Source organism: Blennius ocellaris (assembly GCF_963422515.1).
Source record: "Blennius ocellaris genome assembly, chromosome: 19".
In the NCBI taxonomy this organism is placed as follows: domain Eukaryota; kingdom Metazoa; phylum Chordata; class Actinopteri; order Blenniiformes; family Blenniidae; genus Blennius; species Blennius ocellaris.
The window spans coordinates 20637647-20658864 of NC_137668.1; the positions used below are offsets into that span (position 1 = coordinate 20637647).

The window sequence follows — 21218 nt, forward strand, 5'->3', positions numbered from 1 at the left end:
GGCAGTGGGTGTGGAAAAGAGGTAAAAAAGAGTGAAAGGATGTAACACATGATTGCAAAACAAATGAGAAAAGAGGGGAGAAAATGGGGGGAATTTCAAGCAACTGAAAAAAAAAGGAGTAAAGAAAAGTTTAAAACCAGAAGAGGAGCTTATTGCAAGAAATTACAGCAAAAATGTAAATTCCCTTTAAAAAGATATAGTTTAGAAAAATATACATTTTAATACAGGGGTGTCAAACATAAGGCCAAAACCAGCCTGTGAGAAGCTCCATCCGGCCAGCCACCAAATTGTAAACATTTCAAATAAAACGTTGTTTTTTTTACACATTTTTCAAGAATAATGGACACAACACTGGAAGCCGAGCTGAGATATCAGTGATGCTGCCATCAAAGATAGTGACCTCATTGCTATCAAATTACCTTCAAAGCCATGCATGTAAATCATGCTTAATACAACAACTACAGGATCATTTTTTGAACATTTCACTTCATTTTGCAACAGAAGGTGTCATTCATTAAAAGTAATTTTTATGTTGATATTGTAGTCATTTTCAGTAGTAATTATTAGTTTTTTTTGGTGAAAATCTAGACATTTTTATCACATATACATAGACAACCTTTTAAGTTTGAATTTCATGGTTTCTATGGCACTATTTTACCTGCACGGCCCATCCACGATGAACGGCTGCAGCTCTATAGATTAAATAAAAGCCTGCTCCTCGCATGCATGGAGCAATGTTTTTCATCATCTGTTGACACCAACAGCCATTAAAAACTAAACGTGTCAACAGTGGCAAAAAACACAGGCGATCTTCCAACTTGTGAAAGTCTATTTAAAGCTCTGCTTTACTGACTAATCAAGATACGATAATTTGACGGCTTCAGTCCAGTCCACTGCTGAAGTAACTCTCAACTATTGTGAGGCTCTAAAAATAATCCAACAGAAGAGGAGATGTGTCGACTACATGGGGGTAGATTCTCCCCATCTCCACCGGCAGTTCACACCCTGACTAAAAGCATTAATGAGTGGGTGATGTGTAGTGCAGTAGAAAGTAGAAAGTAGAGGCAGAGTCCGGGGAAGCGAATCCACCTGCACAACGCAGGAGTGTGTGAACACGCATGAACATATGGCACAAACTCAATACATAGAGTCCTTTTCACTTGGCTTTTTCAATTAATTGAAATTCAAAGAGAAACAACATAACTACTTATCTAGTTTAAATTAGTGGGAAATTTTTTTTATTTTTTTTTAAACCAAAACATCAAGAACTAAGTTCATTAAAATTTTAAATTCGGGGTTTTATTGCCGTATATGGTGTTTTTAAATGTGTGCTTTATTTTTTGTATACCTATTCAGTATGAATTTTCATGAAAAAAAATAACAACATTCTACAGGCATTTTTATATGTGTTTAAGTCTTACTCAAAGATGAGTAATATAAGGATTATATCCCGGTGACCCATATGCATTAATTGTGTTTACACACAAAAGTATAAGATTTATTCTTCAGTGGTATTATGGTTCCCAGTGGGAGTTGGTCTTGACATTGAAATACATATACTCCCTCTACACAGCCGTAAAGATCAATCACAGAGCGCGTGTATGTGCGAGTGTGTGTGTGTGTGTGTGTGTGTGTGTGTGTGTGTGTGTGTGTGTGTGTGTGTGTGTGTGTGTGTGTGTGTGTGTGTCTGTTCGCATTTCCACAATCAACACCTCCCAGTTGGGAAAAGAAGTGGCATCTTGTGGTTCTGCATTAATGTACGTTCATTAGAAGGGAAAGCAGCTGAAATAACATTTGTTATTATTGTGATTGTCACCTCCAGATGCGACAGAGCTTCTTATCTTGCTAATCTGGGGATGATTAGTTGGGCGGGGGCTGCCGCTGATCTCCGTTCCAAGCAGCAGATGAATCATGTCAAAGAAATCCACTGCACGTCGGCGTCTCTCACCGCTTTGATCAAAGGAGATCCATAAACTGGGAGACTGGCTTCAGCTACATCGGAACAAGTGTCTCTTAATCCCGCGTTGACAAGGTAATCTACTCGTTTTATCACGACACAGACTGAACAAATGGGGGCTTAATTTTCAGAAACGCCACACGTCATCGAGAGGAAAACACATTTTCCCAGAGAAATTGAACAATGATGGATTCTTATGATTGCTAAAGAGTCAGGACGCAGGCAAAACAAGACTTTCCATCATTAGTGTCAGAATATCCAACAACAGTAGACTTCCACATCAACCATAAGCAAACTGAAGAATACATCATGTACAGCAGTGTGATCTATTAATTATGTTGTAGCTATTCTATTCTATTCTATTCTATTCTATTCTATAAAAAAAAAAAATGGCTACAGGTGATTGGACGGATAGCTTGTTATTCGACTCAATGTCTGAACATTCACAAGGCTGTTACTGTGCAGCAAGGCCGCACTCCTCTTACATAACTCCACCGCTTATGTCACCATGTAGAGACGGGTCACAACTTTCAATGGGCTGTCTCGCTTCTCCACAAGCTTTTCTTTCACTAGTGCTGTTGCACTTCTTTTTTCACGCACACAGACTCAAAAGCGTCCGCACAATATACTTTCGCCTATATACACAGATGGATTTATTTTTAAATTTGTCAGTTCCAGCTGCCTCAGATGGAAGACGGACAATCATGACAATATCTGACACTGTGACTCAAAATCGACAATTATGTATCGTGAAGTGAGGCTGACTCGTGGACGATGCACAGCTACCACCAACAACCCTAATCTTAATCCTAATCCAATCAAAGTACATCACAATGTGAGCCAACGATCGATGCCACAGTTGTCTTTGCAGAATTGGACCGCAAGAAAAAAGTCAAGTCAACTTTATTTATATTGCAAAAACAAACCAAGGTTTACCAAAGTGCTTTAATGTTGGTAAAGAAAAACGAGCCATAATCTGTGAGGAAATAAACAATGCCATATATAAAAATATATAACTGTCAGCATTCAACTAGAATTTAAAGTCAGGCAAGCAGTCCCTCAGACTTAGTGCAGCCAAAGAAAAGGCCCCAAAAATGGGCTGGATCTTTGCTCTGCATCACCCGTTTTTTTTTTTTTTTTGTTGAAGGATGTCACCTCTGATTCATTGTGTGATGATGTAACAAAAGTCGGAGACTCATTTGCAGAGAGAAAAATCGTCCAAAAATATAACTTAAATATTCGGCAAAGCAAAGGTGTAAAAATTCACAAAGCAAAATGTAAGTCCAAGGATTGGTTGTAAACAACCGCAAGGGGAAATCCAGCAAATAGGCGAGTGAGTGTAGAAGGCCCCGTTTACCCTGATCGAATGTTTTCAAGTGAAAATGCAAAAAAAACAGCTCCAAAGGTGGAACTTTTTGAAAAGGCTCCAACTCTATCTCCATGTAAATGGTTGAAAACACAACTTTTCTGAAATGCTGCTAATGCGCATTCACGCCACAGCCATAGTAAATAGTTTTTCTTCACACGTGTACACGGACACAACAAAACGCCGTGCAAACACAAAACTTTTCTAGAACGTCAAGTAAATAGGGCATAACACATTGGAGGTCGACATCATTTAATGAAACATATTTATGAAAGTTCACAGTATCAGACTGCGAAAAACACTGCCTGTAGAAACCTGTCAAAGTTCACACTGAAAGATAATAAATGAGTCAATACTTTCATTGACAAAAAAGGTCTTGCTGTGTCTTGTCTTACATTAGCTTCTGTGCTTTATCAACGATAAAGCATCACATCAGCAACTGCATTGGTCCAAATAAATAAGATCTGTCGATAAGAAAAACACAAAAGAAGCCGTTTCTAAAGATATTATCGACACTGAAGGTGTGTTTTTTAGCAGAATATCTAAAAGCTGTAAAACAGATTTGTACATAATTTGCAGGATCGTGAGCTGTAGAAGAAGTAATTACGGTTCTGAACAGATGGCACCAACACCTGCCCATTCATGATTCTGGGGCAGACTGGGACAAATTTCAGGCTGAGAATTTGGGGTGGTAGTCTTTGGGGAGTGGCACATTACTTCATGCCCCTCGATCCAGATTCAGAAGCAGTATGAAAATGACTAAATACTCGTGTTGGCACATTTAATTTGTGAGCGCTAACTTTCCTCAAACTTTCTCCTCCACTGCTACACTTTCTCATAGTTTCATGTACATACTGTGCTGGACGTTCATATTCAATCTGACTCAAATGTCAGGCTCAATTTGGCCGGGTTTTGCTTGCCATGATCAACTGCTCCAGGGTCAGCAAGCAGCCACTAAGATCATGATACTGGTGTCAAATGACCAGCGGTGCTACGAAGTGGTATATGGAGTGGGGGCTTGACAATTAGGAGAAAAGATGACCAGGTGTGTGAAAGCACCAAACTGTAAATGTCAGATGTCGCAGGTAGTACAGTTTGCATTCACACATTGCACCGACTGGCAGGGTGTCATGTTTCCATGACGACTGAGCAATGATGACTTGGGGAGCACCTCGCCAAAGTGGCTGAATGGCAGATTTTTATTTGTAGTTGTTTTGCTTCCCCATGGTTGATGATATGCTCAAAGAGTTGCGCCAGAATTACTGTAAGATCACCCAGTGGGGCAGATCCTGGCGTTGGGTGTTTCCAGTTCACGTCTACCCACCTGCACAAAACTCAACTGGGTCAACCTAAACACTGCAGGTGTGAAAGCACCTTTAGACAGTTTGTTTCCGGACAGAGAATGAATTGTGGGAATGCACACAGGACCACTAGAGGATAAAAAAAAAATAAAAATGGACGACTCCTCTCAGTCTCAGCCAGTATGAGCTCTGGAGATTAAGAGTTTGAGATAAGCGGAAAGGAGCCAAAGCTTCCTGCATCGTTGAGTCTCGACTGACAGTCTACACATCCGGGACTTCAGGTGAGCAGGTTAATCTCTCTGTTCATATATACCTTCATACTTCATGCACACACATGCAGGAGAAAATAATGAAAAAAAATGCCCAAATTGTGTTATACCTTTAAAGTGCACACAGTGTCAATATCACATTCAGGATGCATTTTTATGATTTCAAATCAACTTTCCAGAGGGCCCAGTTAATTCCCACCCCCGCACCCACCCCACCCGTCCTCTCGCCCCACCGCCCTCCTCCGCCGCCGCCGGCTTCTATTTCCCTCAGTGTTTCCAGCCTTACAGTGAAATGAACTGCCATGGTTAATTCTCAAACTGATCCTTCTCCTTCTGTCTCCACAGAGGGAGGAAGCAGGAATGAGTGAGGATGAGAGCGGGGCGGGAGGCGGAGGGTGGGTGAGGGACAAAGCTGGAGGGAGGGAAAGTGAGAGAGACAGAGCCACCCCAGAAGGCTGAGTTAGCCGTGACAGAGAGTGATGCCCACTTCCACTCCTTCAATCTCTGCCATCCTTTTCTTTCTTCATCACTTCTTAAAACCCTGTTCTTCTTCTGCGCTACCGGTGCAGCGCCATTGTGAGACGACATCCCCTCCACCCCCACCCCCCCACCCCCTCCGGATGATGATTCATCGACCTCCTTATCGCATCAGACGACTTGATGGGCATAGTAAAAAGAAATTAAATCTTAATTAAATTTTCATCTTTGACAAATTTGTCTCTGCAGAGCTGCCATATGCTCACTGGCTTTTTTTTTTTGGGGGGGGGGCACACACATGAAGAGAGGAAAGAAGACTTTTGCAATCGGTACTGAGTGGGCCTGAAAATTACAAAGCAACACAAGGTGCATTTTTCTGTCAGTGCTGTGCATTTTCTTTTCTATTCAGGAGGGATAACCTTGCATTCCTATAGATTTTTCACAGCGTTATTACATTATGGATTTTTTTCCCCCCTCCAAGACAAAGTATAATAATGCACTTTATACCCGGACTGTTTTTCATCACTTGCAGGGCAAAGGGAGAACTGTGTGTGCACTTGAATGTGTGTGTATTAAAGTTTGTGCATGCAGGTTTGGGTGACCACTTCGTGTGTGTGTGTGTGTGTGTGTGTGTGTGTGTGTGTGTGTGTGTGTGTGTGTGTGTGTGTGTGTGTGTGTGTGTGTGTGTGTGTGTGTGTGTGTGTGTGTGTGTGTGTGTGCCACCTTTTTTTTAATAATGTGCTGTCAATCTGAGAACTGGGAATGGCCATTTCACTAACCCTCCCTAAGTCTCATAACGTGGATCCTTTGGGACGGCGAATAAGTCATCACTGGCCGACAGCTGAGAGTCCTGGAGCACCAGTGGGAAAAGCAGAGTGGACGCAATAAGGGGACAGGACAGGGTAAAAGTTAGGCTTTTAAATTAATGGCTGCACACTTGAACTTGTAGCCACTCTATTTTAGCTGATGCATGGGAGCAGCGCCGGCTGCAACATAGCGCACGTTCACAAGATTCTTAGAGAATGTATGTAATATATTGTGGGTTAGGTGACTGTTTTATTTATTTGTATAAATTCCTTGATTAGTATTCTCTGCTTGTCATTCCTTGATAATTTTAAACATTTTTATGAAAATAATAATGATTGATAGGGAGGATTTCATATAAACTCCTATTCTTCTTTCCTCTCCTGTACAGTATGGTTATATTTCATGTAATTCTGAATTATATTCCTATTTTGTGCACATTATATAAGGAGCATATCTAGCTTTTATGCTTTGCAATCATAATAATAATAATAACAACAACAATAGGAAGAATTTATGCAAAAATAATGGCCCTTGTTGGAATTGTGTGACATTGGTCCAGGAGATACACTATTCGGCAGGTTTCTCATATTTTTTTGCATTTTACTAAATCATCAACAAGCCCGCGAGAAACTGCATAGCAACTAATACATTTTAATAGAGGGTGGTGAAGCAGGCAGTGTTCTCACAACTAATATATTTTTAAAGGAATTTCAATAAAAAGTGTGCATGAATGGTTTTTGCATGAGGCCAAATATCAGCTTTATTTTTAAGAAAACAAATCCCCCGGGCTTTAAATCAGAAATATGATAAATTCCCCATATGAGATGCCTCAACAAGTCATAACGCAAACAGAGGTTGGCCCATTTACTTCAAATTAAACAGGAATAAATAATTAAAAGCAGCTGTAGCTGGACAACATTATTCATTAAATCAAATACATTTGGGGTGAAGCTTGAGCTCATATTACCAGACAATGTTGTTCAGGGGGGCAGCAGCAGAAAAACGCTTAGCCCAGTTTTGTTTTTTTTACAAGGAATCAGGATAAATACAAAAAGCTAAGGGTAAAACAAACTTTAAAATTTCATTATTAATAATAATTATAACTATTTTTATTAAAACACATTTAGTGTTATAATGGACAGTTAAAATGAAAACAAAGCTCATCCTGCCACACAATCGTCTTCTCATCATTCACACCTGTTAACCTTATAAGCTTTAAATTATTCCTCACAATGCCTTCTCTTAACAAGAGGGAAAAAATGCATAAATGAAGCATGGATGTTTATATTTCACCTTATCATTTGAGATCTGAATGTGTGCTGAAGACGTGGGCACCGTTTGTCAAATTTATGAAATCAAAGGAAAACATGGTTAACAGTCCAGGGTGAGATCACTGATGTTTAGTGTTAGACGGCGAGATGAAATCATTTAAGATGTGTGATGCCTTGTGTTGTTGTCCTTGTTTCTCCCACTAACACTAAAAACTCCAATGATGCAAGTTCTGATTACAGATAAGAAATCGGTCCGAGCTTGGCAGAAACAGCAGAAACATTGAAAATAATGCAGTTCACATGCCAGGCTACGAGTTGGTGCTGTTGTTTCTTTTTGTTATGAAACCCGCAGAGAACAGCACGCTATAAACATCAGCAAGGGCGAGTACGTGGACATTCATATGGACAAATGACCAAGTTGTATTGCTATTACGGTGACTGTCAACTCTAAAACTACCAAGTCCCAAGAGAATATGGACTGGAAACCATGGCAGTCTGGAGGCCGCCATTGCTGTTATTGTCCATCCACTGAGCACGTGCAGAAGAAGTATCTGCTACGGCTGTGGTACACATGTGCCTTAGCAGCGTTTCAGAAAAGTTTTTGTTAAACCACATTGTGGTCTGGTTTTGGACAATTTTGTTTCCTTAAAGTGACTAGAAGCATATCCATCCATCCATCCATCCATCCATCCATCCATCCATCCATCCATCCATCCATCTATCATGGATCCCAGCTTACTGTCACAAAAGAAACACAGAAACAGCCAGACACTCACATTCCCACCACTGTGTAGTTTGTGTCGCAAAACAGTCAACTTAGAGTCAACCTGTGTTTTTACACTGAAGGAGGAAACTGCAGTTACCAGAAGAAAAACCCAAAATGTCATCCTTCATTTTTACTTAGAATCATGGGTTTAAGGCCTCATTTACATCTAATATACTTAAATAAACAGAAGACCCTTGACACCCAGGAACAGATACCAATCCTTTCCAATGCTCTTCCTCTTCCTCTTCACCCTCTTGTCTCTTTGAAACTATCTTAATTGCTTCGCTTTGCTTTGGAACGTCACAACTCAATATCTCACTGTTAATGTGCAGGTTGTCAGAACTCTCCAAGATGACATGCAGGATATCGCTAATTGGGATTCAGCTTTTTTTTTTTTTGATCACTTGTCTCTGAAGATGTCACTTTTATTTTGATTTAATTAATTTAAACTTAAAAAAAAGTTTCTGCATTATTTTGTCCAACATTTATATTTTACCCTGCTGGATTATATAGTGAGTGCCATGTCACCCATGTTTTTAATAAGCCAGCATGTCAGTGGTGTATGTGTGTGTGTGTGTGTGTACTCACAGATATTAGCCGTGCCCTTGGGGATGGGCAAGTAGGAACCAGCGCTCCACGTTCGACCCTGGTAGTTCCTCTTACAGCGACCACAGTCGGGCCCAGTGGTGTTGTGTTCACACTCGCAGCTCAACTTCTCTTTGTCATATACACAGCTGTTGGCGTGAAGATTGCACTTGCACCTGTCAAAGACGAGAGAAAGGTGTTTAGGACCAGAAGAGTGGGGGGAAAAAAAAGAAGAAAAAAAAAAGGACAAAGCTCGTCGACATGACTGAATTTTCCCAGAGATGAATAGGGAAAAAGACAGCTTTTGTTTTGCTGGTTGACTGAAGGGCAACGCGTCCTTGACAAGCGGTGGCACTGGAACACAGTCGGAGCGGCTAAAACAGTAGCTTCTTCAACTTCAAGAGATGCCCGTTCAAAAGAAGCCAGGCGGCTGCATGAACAAATCTGGCATCATTATTTCCTTCCCTTTGCTTTTTTTTTTTTTAATTTCCCCCTTCTCCACTTGAGAAGGTAGTTCGGTTTTAATTGTCCCACTGGAGGATGCATAATTGTGGTAAGGTCACGGGTGATGGGCGAGGGAAGATCGGCCGGGAGAGAGGGACAAAGGGGGGGAGAGAGAGGGAGGAGGCTGTGCAAAACAAGCCAAGTTTAAATTGTGGAACAAGCACTTGGGAGACTGAAGGCATGGGGAGGCTTGTAGCTCTGCACGACGATGAATAGCTCAGAGTTAGCCAGAGGGCAGCATGGAGCAGAGGCACGGCCACCTTCTCTATGACAAATTAATACGAGATTAGATTTCAGAAGCATATTTTTCAGATGGGGAAGAGGGACTCCCTAAAGGTGCACTAAATTCTCGCTCACATTCTGCTCACCACAGCCTCCATTCGACAATAAATTCATTTTCTGCTGTGCCTTGACGATATTAAGGGGATATCTTTCTGTTAAGTGAATTTATGAGCCTCATGCATGAACAACTTTGAATTTCTAAACCTGTGACTCAGCATGGTACGATTTTCCACACAAACATTGGGAATAATTAGCACGGTGCATTTTAAGATCATCCTGGGGGTTAATAAATGGTTTATTCAAGACTGAATAGAGAAGTATATGGGACATGTTTTACAACACATTATGTTGACTCTCAGATGTCCAAAACAACATGGGGGATTAAAGCGACTTTTAACATTTTTGACACGTTTCTAGTCAAAAAGTACAGACTGTACAGAAGGTGATGTACAAACAGAAACCTCACAATCGCACACTGTCATCCAAAAAACCTGACAAATCATGATTGAGGAAAGGTTTATATGCAGATCAGCTTCATGCCCTGAACTCTACATCTGGAAATTGTTACAAGAACATCTTCTCTCCGCTGAAGAACGGAGAGGAGGAAGGGGTGTAAAGTGGACAGAAAATACCAAGGAGCGGATGAACAAGCCCCCCGGTGACCTGCTCTGATTTTCACAAGTAAAATCAGTTTGGAAACATCTGTCAGACTGAACTGTGCTCCGATGGCGACACTGTCCAGAGTCTAACTAGCTACAAGTTCTCAGTAAAAAAAAAACAACAACTAGTCAACGCAATGAAAGCATGTGAATCTCAATGCATGAAACTGTAAGTTTGCATTACTGATTGCCAGTAAAAAAGGAGAGAACGTGACAAATTGTTTCTGTCAAGTACATGAGATCAAAACAAAAGGTCAATCGACAACACGACTGCAATGAGGACACAGGATATTAGCAAAATTATGACTGTTTGAGAGTTTTGCATAACATAGAGAAGGGATGAAGGGGTACAATTATATTAATTTGACCAAAATAACAAAGAATCACACCCTAACTTTTCTGGAAATGATGAATGTGATACATACAAGGACGTAATGCCGACCAACTAAAATGCAAGGTCATAATGTTTCAAATTTGCTGGTTGCAGAGACTTACAGTATCCTCTAATTACCACTAAATGCCACGTACTGCTTGTGGCTCAGCAGTATTGTGAAAGTATAGGAAGTCTTACAGCCATCTAAAATCACTACTTGGCACGAGGTAAACAACGTGCAAAACTAGTGCGAGTTTAGAGTCAATCTCTGAAGTTCCAGTGTCAATGAACGGGAGTCAACGGCTTTGCTTTGCTGATATTTGTTGTACTGCACAATCAACTTAAGTAAATGTCCAAACAAGCATCCACCAGCAACTGACCCATAAGAGGAAGGTTTGTTCAGATCACGGCGACCGTCTCTACGCCTGAAAAGGTCAAATCTCTCGTCTAGTTTCTTTCACTGTTTGACTTTTTGCTTCTTTGATGAGAATTACTCGCTGTGATGCAACACACCTTTAAAGCCAACACAAGAGGAATTATTATCAAAGAGAAAATGCCCGGTTTTTAAGGTTATGTCAGGTCATGACTCTCCACCATCACCTGCAAAGGCTGCAAGTGGCTTCAAATAGATTTGACTGGTTGTAAATAACTGGCTCTGGCTACGTTTATCTGTTGTGAACGAACAACAATAAACAACAACTTTAAAAGTGTCTTGTCTTTCATTGCCAAAACAGAGAACGTGGGATTTAGAAAAAGGAGCGAAAACACACATAACGTATTCTGCTTCCCCATATGCTTGACCTCTGAACCATCTTATTGTTTATAAAGAATGTCAACTCAGCAGTTCTAGATCGTGACACTAACCCAAACCAAAGAGCTGTGCTGAATGAAGGCATGTAATATATAAAATGGAAGAAAAAAAACCCCAACAACATTGATTTTGATATATAATCACACGATCAAATGATATAGGCATAATTGATTTGAAGGAAATCTGTAAATAAAAAACTTCTGTTATTGTTGGAGATTTTGGCTTTTTTCACATCTTACTAATATAAATGGCACAAACATCAATTGTACACATTGTGTGACATTTGAAGCTCAGCAATACCAACAAATATACTTTCAAATGACCTCGTCTAAATGTTGCATAGAGTTCAAGTTTAGGATATTGGATATTGTACAGTAAGTAGCTAAAACAAAGACAACTTTCTATAGTTTAATTTAAATTAATGTTTTGTTCATGACATCCCCAGAAAGGCTGAAGACCCACTTAAAAATCTCTGTTCAGCCAAAACATCATAGTTTAGCTATTCTCTGGTAGAATCGGCCTCTTTCATGAACAATTAAAAAATTTTTTTTTTTTTTTTTACAAAAATCAAATTTGGACCACAAGACCCAAAGTGGTTTCTGACCCTGGTTTGTGAAACCATCAGTATTAGTTCTGATCTCACAATATTTGCAAAGAAGAACGAGCAGAAAGTATTTTATTCTATCACCAGCCTCTCCAGGAGTCGGCTTGGAAAAGCTCGACTGTGACATCCTTTAGCTACAACAGATAAAATCTCCAGCGACTCGGGTATCAATATCCAGCCGACACCGAGTTGTAGCGGGATTGTTTGAGGGGAAAGTGGCTCCGGCTGAGCCGACGTTCATGTGCGACTGAAATCAAGACAAGATCAGAATCAGTCTGGACACACCCCCCCCCCCCCCCCCCCCCCCCCCCACACACACACACACACACACTCCGCTCACTTCCCCACTCACTGTGTGTGGAGCAGGTCGGCGATGATGACTTCACAGCCCTTTGCGGTTTAACCTTCAGCTTCTTTCAGCATCGGCAACATTTTAATCAGCGTCCAGAAATGATAGCGCCTTCGGCATAATAATGGAGGCTGCTGGTGAGGCCCTCGGGGTCTCATACCCACCGGCTCTGTTGTGCTTCCAATCAACACTGGCTACTGAGTGTGGGTACCACAGGGAAGCTCCCTCACTGCTGCAACAGCAACATCTTCACACAGGCACATTTTAACTGCAAATTTAACTGCATTCTAAAAGCAAATCTCCTCCAGGTTTTCCCCTTTCCCGCATTGTTGTTGTCTTCTTTTTTCTCTGTGGGTCATCCGCCGTTGATTTTTCTATCAGCCTTTGTATCACTCCATTCCTGGCGTCTTCTTAGTTTGTCATTTTAACTCTGCACCGGTAATAAATATTCATGGGGCCAAGGCGTCTTTGTTTTTGTGTGGCGCTTTCAAAGTGATATTGCTCAAGGCATTATTGACTGTGCCAGCCAACGCCTGTGAGCTAAAGGTCCTGATATGTATTCATAAAATTACCCATGAGGCTGCTAGCTCAAATTGCTAGACTGGCAAAAAAAAAAAAAAAAAAAAGAAGAGAGATGAGCCAGGGGAAGGAAAAAACAAAAAAAGTTCACTGAAGTTTTGATTTCATTTTGTGTGAGAGAAATCGCCAAACATATATCTGACAAGGGTGTAAAGTTCTCCTTGAAATGTGGGAGTCAGAAGATATTGTTGGCTGCAAATTTATTAGTTTTCTTTGTTCTGGTGGAGCCAGGCAGACCGGTGAAATTCGGCTTACCTGAAGCAGTTTGTCTGTGACCTCTGTAGTAATGGGATTCTGATTGACACCGAGGGTGCCGACGACATATTGCACTTTCCACTGATGATACCAGCCAACCACAAACACAACCGTGGCACCAGAAAGCTGCGGTTCTCAGGAAATCACTGCTTTATTCTATATATATATGTATCTTTGCAGAACTCCATTCAGCCGAGTTCATCCCAAGCTACCCCCCCCCCCAGTTTCGCTCATTGCCGCATCAAAGCCAAAAGTATCAGCCACTAATTAATAGTAATTATCCACAATCCAGGCCTACAACATCCCCAATGCACAAAGCTGCTGATCCCAACAAATTGAGCAGACTAAACTCAACATGGTCCTTAAGTGGGTTAACTAAGTGAAGCAATTAAATTTCAATCTAACGCCCAGGTGTTTTCATATACAAGCCAATTGGGTCAAATGCTCGGTTAATAAAGGCTTTTTTTTTTTTTTTTTTAGCATTTGCATGTGTCTGCATTTGGCTGTAAATGAGCGACAACACACCGGGGGGTTGTGGAAGGGGGCAGGCGGTCGGGTGAGGGAAGGGGCAGCTGGTTCAGAGAAGACTCGCGGCTTAATTATCCGGGCCGAAAATGAAATAGAATCGCTGGAGTGGCTGAGAAAAAAAATAAAAAAATAAATAAAAAAAGGTCCTGAGGTGTGCATGCAGGTGATGTGTTGTCAGTGTAGCGGTTAATTACACAGGGAGAGGAACATTTACTGTACAATATATTTCTCCCACCTGATCTTCGCCAGCGCACATAACTCTATAGTAATATAAACCATTGGTGCTTCCCAGATGACGTGTAGCTTGCAGATGCCATCTGTATTGGCTTAAAAAACGGATAAGCCTGTCTGCTAACGCGTTACCTGCTAATTGCCTCCTCTGCTCCTTTTCGCCCGGACCGCAGCGCATTGTGAAAAGTGGAAGGAGTGAGTTCTCAGCACCGGCTCTCCTGGGATATATCACAGCCCCCAGCCTCCCCCTAATTATATTCATCTTCCCCATCCCTCTCTCTTCGCTCACAAGACAAGTCAGCAGTTACAGTAAAGTGGAGGGTTGAGAGGAGGAAAATCTCAGCGGTTGCTCTGCATCCCCACGCCGCTAAACATCAATTTCTAGTTCGATTTGTTGACTTGAGGCACCAGAAATAAAAAAAAAAGAAAAAAAGGACGGTTTCAGAAAACACATTTACAACTGTCTGTAAATATAAGCTATCTCTAACAGACGTGGCCCAATTTGAATTCCACAGGAAGATAACACCCACCGCGCATGCCAGACTGAACGGAGTATTCTCCTACTGTACAAGAGCGCTGCAACAGATGCGCGACCTCCACCTTTTGATCTGTGAAGCTGCGTGAATACGTATTCCTTTTTTTTATTCACTTTCAAACAAATGCGAAGTCCTTTCACCTTCAGCCTTGTTTTATTTACGAGTGCAGTTGGCAAGCGGAGAGAGACACACTGGAGACAAAATGTGTTGCGGGAAATAATTTGAGGTCGCGGAGGGCGATCCCAGCAAACAGGGTTTTTATTACACCATGTGAAGACACAACAGTTTATTTTGTGCAATGGAGTTGATGCTCTGCAGTTACTCTGTTAGACAGTTTATAACAGTAAATATTGGTAAAGTGCTGCAATTTAGTAACTAACCAGCCATTAAACTAGCTCACATTAAATGCACTGACACAGCAGTAAGCTCTAAAATTGCAGGATGTCCAATAGAAATGTGCATGAAAACAAAAAGGAAAGATGTAGATAAAAATGTTTTTTTTTCGATTCATTGAAAATTATTATTAGACCCAACAGAATATTGCATTTTGGACCTCACGGGGATGGGCCTTATGAGTGTTGCATTCTCCAGGTTTTACAAAGCAAGAAACAGGATCAGACACACAAAATACAGTCGCAGTTCAAATGCAGTCTGACCTCTTGCAGCACGCAGACAAGTTAACGACCCAAACTGATCAATGTTGCAGCGTCTTTGGGGATTTTCTTCCATTACAAGCCCTGAGCAGTGATGTTGCTTATGAAGTAATAGGATGAGTCAGGCCGGTTTCTCCCCCTTGCCTCGCCTTCTTGTCCGTACGGTCGTCTCCTCCCAGTGCTGCAGCTTCCAGAGAACCCCACAGTGCCTTCTCTGTCACTGGGTCCAACGCCAGCAGTCTTTAGCTGAGAGCAGTATCAGTCGGGCCCAGCATGTCGATTCTATTGAGCCGGCTTGGCATGTCAGAGGCGGTAAAGACCTCTTGATTGACTCCTGCTTGGATAGCATGTCCAACTCCATACATTAGTAATGCTGAGGGTTCAATAGATGGATGGCTCAGAACGATTGATACAGGCAGGCAGCATTTACCTCAGTGCTTCTGGAACTGAATGACAACGGTGACACTTGCACTCAGTGACACTTGCATTGTGGTTTGCAACATATTAAGAGCTCTAGAATAAATATGAATAGGAAGGTATGATCGTGATCAAGTATAATGTGGATTTCACATACATAATTATTGGAGGTTGATGGATACGATTAGGTTCAGGGGCAAAGACAGGAAACCTTCAACACTCTGAAGAGCCATTTGGACCCGTTTCCCACTGAAAATAACACACTGGGAGCCACAAAACCCTTTTGACATATAAATGAAGATAACACTGCATATATTGATTTTTATGTCTATGCTATGTATAACAAACTATGATGGTGAGCATTCAATGGGGGTGGAGTTAACGTATTTTGCAAAATCTGTATTATTAGCTGGGAATCTAACCCAAGACTTCCTGGACGACACAAAGCTCTCAGCCCCAAATTAAATTTTCCCTCCATTGCCACGGAGAGGGAAAGAGCCGCGGGTTGCCGACCCCTTGGCAAGGAAGTGGGGTATGCCAATTAGTGGACCCCGACAAGTTATGCTATCACAAAATGTGTATAGTATGTGTGAAAAGGAGTCTGTATATTTGAGCAAAATGAGATTGACTTCAAGCATTTGTCTCCTCAGCAGCCACACACTTTCCCTTCAATAACCTGACATTTCGTACTAACAGACATCTATTTTTCTGCTGTCAATGGTCTGATCACCTGAAGCACAAGGAATGTTTGTGGGATGAATCAAAGGAAAAAAAACAAAGGGGAATCATTGCCGGTGTAACTATTTCATTGACAGGCAATCTCACGGATGAGCAGCTAAAACATTTTTTTTTTGTTTTTTTTGCAAAGACAGGAAAAACAGAGAAACAACAAAATATCCGGACTTTATAATTGTCGTCCTTTATCTTGCCGCTTCCTGCTAATGTCACTGTTAAACTCTGGCAACCACCTCCTTTGTTACCTAATCCCAGTGTCTGGAGCAGACATGTCCCACGGCTGCACCCATCAGGGGCCACAATCTGAGACCCGGGTAGGACCCTCAGCGCAGGTGTAATTACAGTAAAGGCTGGCAGACTCCCAGCCAGTGGTAGGGTTAACTCTGAGCAGTTGTGGCAACTCTTTTCTTACTTGAACCCCAGGCGAGGGTCATTAGAAGCCCGCATGGTGACTGCGGCCATGTGTTGAAACCAAGAGGCCCTGCTGGAGCCAAATGTTTCCCCGGTATAAAATGAGAGGCTGCGAAGGCTCCCGGTGATTAATGGGCTGCAGGAGATGTAGAGAACCCGCTCGGAGGAGGCCGTGCAGGTGCGAGTGTGCGCTACCAGGAGATTTACAGAGAGGAACACAGTTTGTGTGTGTTTAAATCAGAAAGAAAGCAGTGATCCCAAATCTGTGCTTTCGAATTTACAGAGGGACGTGCATGCTTTAGAGATTAATGTAAAAAAAAAAAAAACACTGTACTGCAATGAACATGTGTGAAGAAAAAAAAAAATCCTCTTTTTATGAGTAAAACGGCTTCATCGTGGCAGATCGGCTGCTGCAGCTGGTGGTTTAGGAGGTGATGTAATTGTGATTTAACATCTTGGAAAAAGACGTGTGAAATTTTAGGTTACTGGTCTTTATTTTAGGGCAAATATATAACGTGAGAATTGAGAGGACAAGGGAGTCTGAAGATAGAAGTACGTCTTAAATAGCTGTAATATCCTTGGAAGAGGTAATTGTTATTCATCTTTGCATCTTCATTGTGATGACTGTGGCTTTAGCTTGAAAAGATTTGTCTGAAATTTTGAGATATGGTCTATCTGATTTTCAGGACATAGATTTGAAGGTGATGTAGTCTATGTGGACATTTCATGATTTGAATAAATCATGATGAGAAAAAACTTGTATCAACTTTCATATATTCATTTATGTTATATATGATATGCACATGCAATGAGAGGCCCAAAACACGAGAAAGATAATTTATTTATTTAACCATTAACAACAGCTATGTATTACTTGCAATATAAAATAAACTGAAACAAGACATATTATCTTAAATCACATAATTTGGTCATGGCATTATACAGTAACAAATAATTATATTATCTTCTGTTTATTAAATGCTGAAAAGAAAAAAAAATCAACCCTGTCATGTTGAGGCTCTATTATTATTATTCAACATAGAATCACTGAACTTTAGAGCAAGCAAAATTAATGAAGATGAGAGAAATATTTCACAAGACAGAAGTAAAATCTGCAGCATATCAACATAACCAGTTCAGATCAGAGTCATCGTAAGCCTTTCTACTGACAATGATCGGCAAATAGCAGACAAAAATAGAGCCACGTTTTCTGAATAGGTGAAAAATATGTTGCTGTAACTTTTAAATTGAATGTTTATAACAATACCATAGCTTAAAGGAAATTTTAAATATTCTTTTAATGGAATTGTGTCCAAATACTGTAGGTCCATCCATCCAACATCCATCCATCCATGATCATTTTATCTTGTTCAGTGTTATAGGTTGCATCACCCAAATGTTTAAGTTACAACCATAACACACTCAGTTTAGATGTTCATTCTGACAGGAATAAACCTACATCTCTGATTGCTTTGCAGCACTGGACTCCTTTCAAATACAAAAGCGCTTGACAATAAATGCCACCTCATTGTTTTATTCATGAATTGAGAAGTAGTTGTCTATATTGACATTGAACAATTGTGTAATTCTACTGATAAAAGCAATCCATTGATAATTTTAATTGTGAATGACTTTTTAGCCCCGTCTCCCCTCTCCTTAATAGGTTCCTGCCTTTTGCCAGGTCATTATTGTATCTCAAAATCAGTGTGTAATGACTGATCGATTTAAATATAGGTTGAACTAACAAATCAACAAATGCACAAACCATCCAACCAACCAACTAACAAACCAACCAACTGGTCAACAAAGAAAAAACAAATTCATTGGTAATTTCCATGGTAATTTAAATCATCAATTAAGCTTAAACAGATATGTTTTTTGACTTTGGGAATAAACTCAAGTACTTGGAGAAGATCCATGCATTGGAAGAGCACGCTACACGGACAGGGCCCATCCGACCCAATCCGTACATGAATCTATGACCTTCTCAGTATGATGCGAGAGTGCTAACCGCTACAAGAGTGTCCGGCTCCCAGCATCACTTTATCAATAACGTATCTGTCATCCATCACTCCACATCATCGTGCTCCACTAAGTTACATTGCTTTGCTAAGCGAGCAAAGGTCTGGAAAACTGCATCCCGCACTTTTTCTTTGTTTGATTGTATTCTTCTCTCCTTTTGTCAGTTGCAGCTCTATTATGTGCCACTGTTCTGCTTGAAGGCGAGAGCGCCATCGGAGGCCACACATAATGAGCTCCGGCATTCATTGCATTCTCTGTGAAAGATAACGCGTTCACAACCACTTTTCATGACTCAATGATCCCATTATCAGGCCGTTTTTCCTTATTCATCACTCCCCCGTCTTCTTCTGATCAGAATCAAATATCTCGCTCGGGGAGGTTTCATGACCTCATCAATGTGTGTGTGTGTGTGTGTGTGTCTGTGTGGATGCGTGCACGCGAGGTAAGTTGGACAAACAGAAATGGCACAACGACGCTGTCAACACCTCGCCCTCTGTTAGAAATGCTGTATCTGCTCGGGTTTGCGAGAGGGAAATACAGCCATATGGTGTTTTCTACAGTGACGAGACGCTCTTCTCATGTCGCCCATGCCGATATGGCTCGCACTGCGGGACGCCTCACTGATGAGAAGATGGTCAGATCATTTCGGTACTTCAGATTATGAGCCACTGAGTCATAACTGTCTCTCTCTGGCGGCGGAGTCGGAACGACAACAGCTCCAGGTTCGTTGGCTCCTCAAGTGTCAGGTCATCATCATATGCTACTCTCACATCGATAAGTCTTTAAGTTGCAGATGTAAGCATTTGTTATAAGATCACTGCTTTTGTTGGCTGCAACACAGTGCTTTAATACGGTATTGATTTATGGCACAAAAAGGGCAACTCTTGAGCCAGACAAGAAAATAGATAATGGCCGACTGAAAGAAAAGCTCTGACTTCCTTATGTTCTATTTAATGTTCACCGCCAACAATTTAAAGTTTCTAACTAACTGCTACGATAAAACTGCAGAGTCAGGATTCAGCTAAACGACGATGGATGTAATTGGATGTGATGCTAGTTTGCGTAATTTATTTTTAGGGCATTTTGAAGAGTAGTGACATGTTAGAGTACGTCTGTGTTTGCGCTCATCCAGTTCCATGCTAAACGGAGCAATCTATCTACAAAGGATGAATTCAGAGTAGGTCAAAAATAAAACTGAGCAGCGATAAAGGAGGAGGACAATAGAGAAAAAAACATATTCATGTAAGACAATGACTATAATTCATCATGAAGCTAAAAGGGTCAAGGATGTGGTTCAAACTTTGGAAACAATAGTGCTGTAGACGCTTAGAATAACCTGTGTATTTATAACACATTAAATCACATCCAATTAAATCTGAATTACGATCAAAGATCTGCTGATGCGGCCCCCTATTTCATGCTTACAATGCGTAATGGTTCAAAATGTGATTCAGAACTGGGTTTGAAGTAGGTCTGGGAGTGGGTTTATGTTTTGTTTTTTTCTGGATGCTGCTCACCAAAACCCAAATGCCCCTCCTTCCCACTACCTTCAAACCAGTTACCAAACCATCAATCTGCTGGTGGGGGCTGCGAATGAAGGAGAGGTCAACGGGGGGATTAGTCATGAAACCCTGACAGGAAGGCCCATTATGAGGGTGGTTGCAGCCCACGAAGGCTGGGCGGAGACACGGCGAAAATTCCCCTCCATTAATGAAATGGGTCACGGCATGAATGTTGAATGTGCTCTTCAGACAGTGAGGAAGTCAGAAAAAGCCTCCGATACACTGGGTTCCTGCACCCAAGACCCCTTTCCTAGCAACAATAGAAGACATTGTACACACTGGCTTGAGGATAAAACAGGCTTTGTGAGAAATTGGATCAGAAAATGGCCCATTGCACCCCATGGGAAAGACCTGATTTTAATGTAACATTATCAAACATGCTTTGTGCATTATCTGTATATATGTGTTGAAATGTGGGACTTTGAGTTATTTCCTTATACCGTGATGCACATTTGATTGATGCAACACAACATAGACATTGCCTGGAGGATGTGTTTTCAGGAGTGCACATGACCTGAACACACGGCCACAGAAATGCTGTATGTGGAGCTGCCACGTCCCATTTACAGTCCACCAGTGAAGCATGAATTGTCTCGTCACGCAGGTCACATCAGAAGTGCAGTCTTCCACGCCGAGACATAAATTCAATTTGTTGTCCGCGCTGTCCACTAATAATGGCAAACCCATTGAGAGACAAATCGGTACGGGATCTGCATTATCAGCAATGCGGCACTCTGGAAAACAAGCCGTGTCGTATCGAGTTCAAGAGTAAACTTCGTCGTATAGAGTGAAAAATAAATCTAGCTTCATCTCCGAGAAGGAGAGAGGGATTTGTTGAGGCGAAGGTGCCTCCTGTTCTCATCTCCGATGATAAAATCTCTCATGTCACCCATTGCTTTGCTCCTCAT

At 41.3% G+C, this 21218-nt stretch overlaps 1 protein-coding gene across 3 annotated transcripts in view; it reads right to left on the minus strand.

Moving 5' to 3' along the window:
• ntng1a (netrin g1a) overlaps positions 1 to 21218 on the minus strand; it is a 108346-nt gene that overhangs the window by 26099 nt on the left and 61029 nt on the right. For all 3 annotated transcript variants that reach the window (XM_080514885.1, XM_080514884.1, XM_080514886.1), the window contains exon 4: positions 8803 to 8975. In XM_080514885.1, the coding sequence (XP_080371011.1) occupies positions 8803 to 8975 (173 nt within the window). The remainder of the gene's footprint in view (positions 1 to 8802; positions 8976 to 21218) is intronic.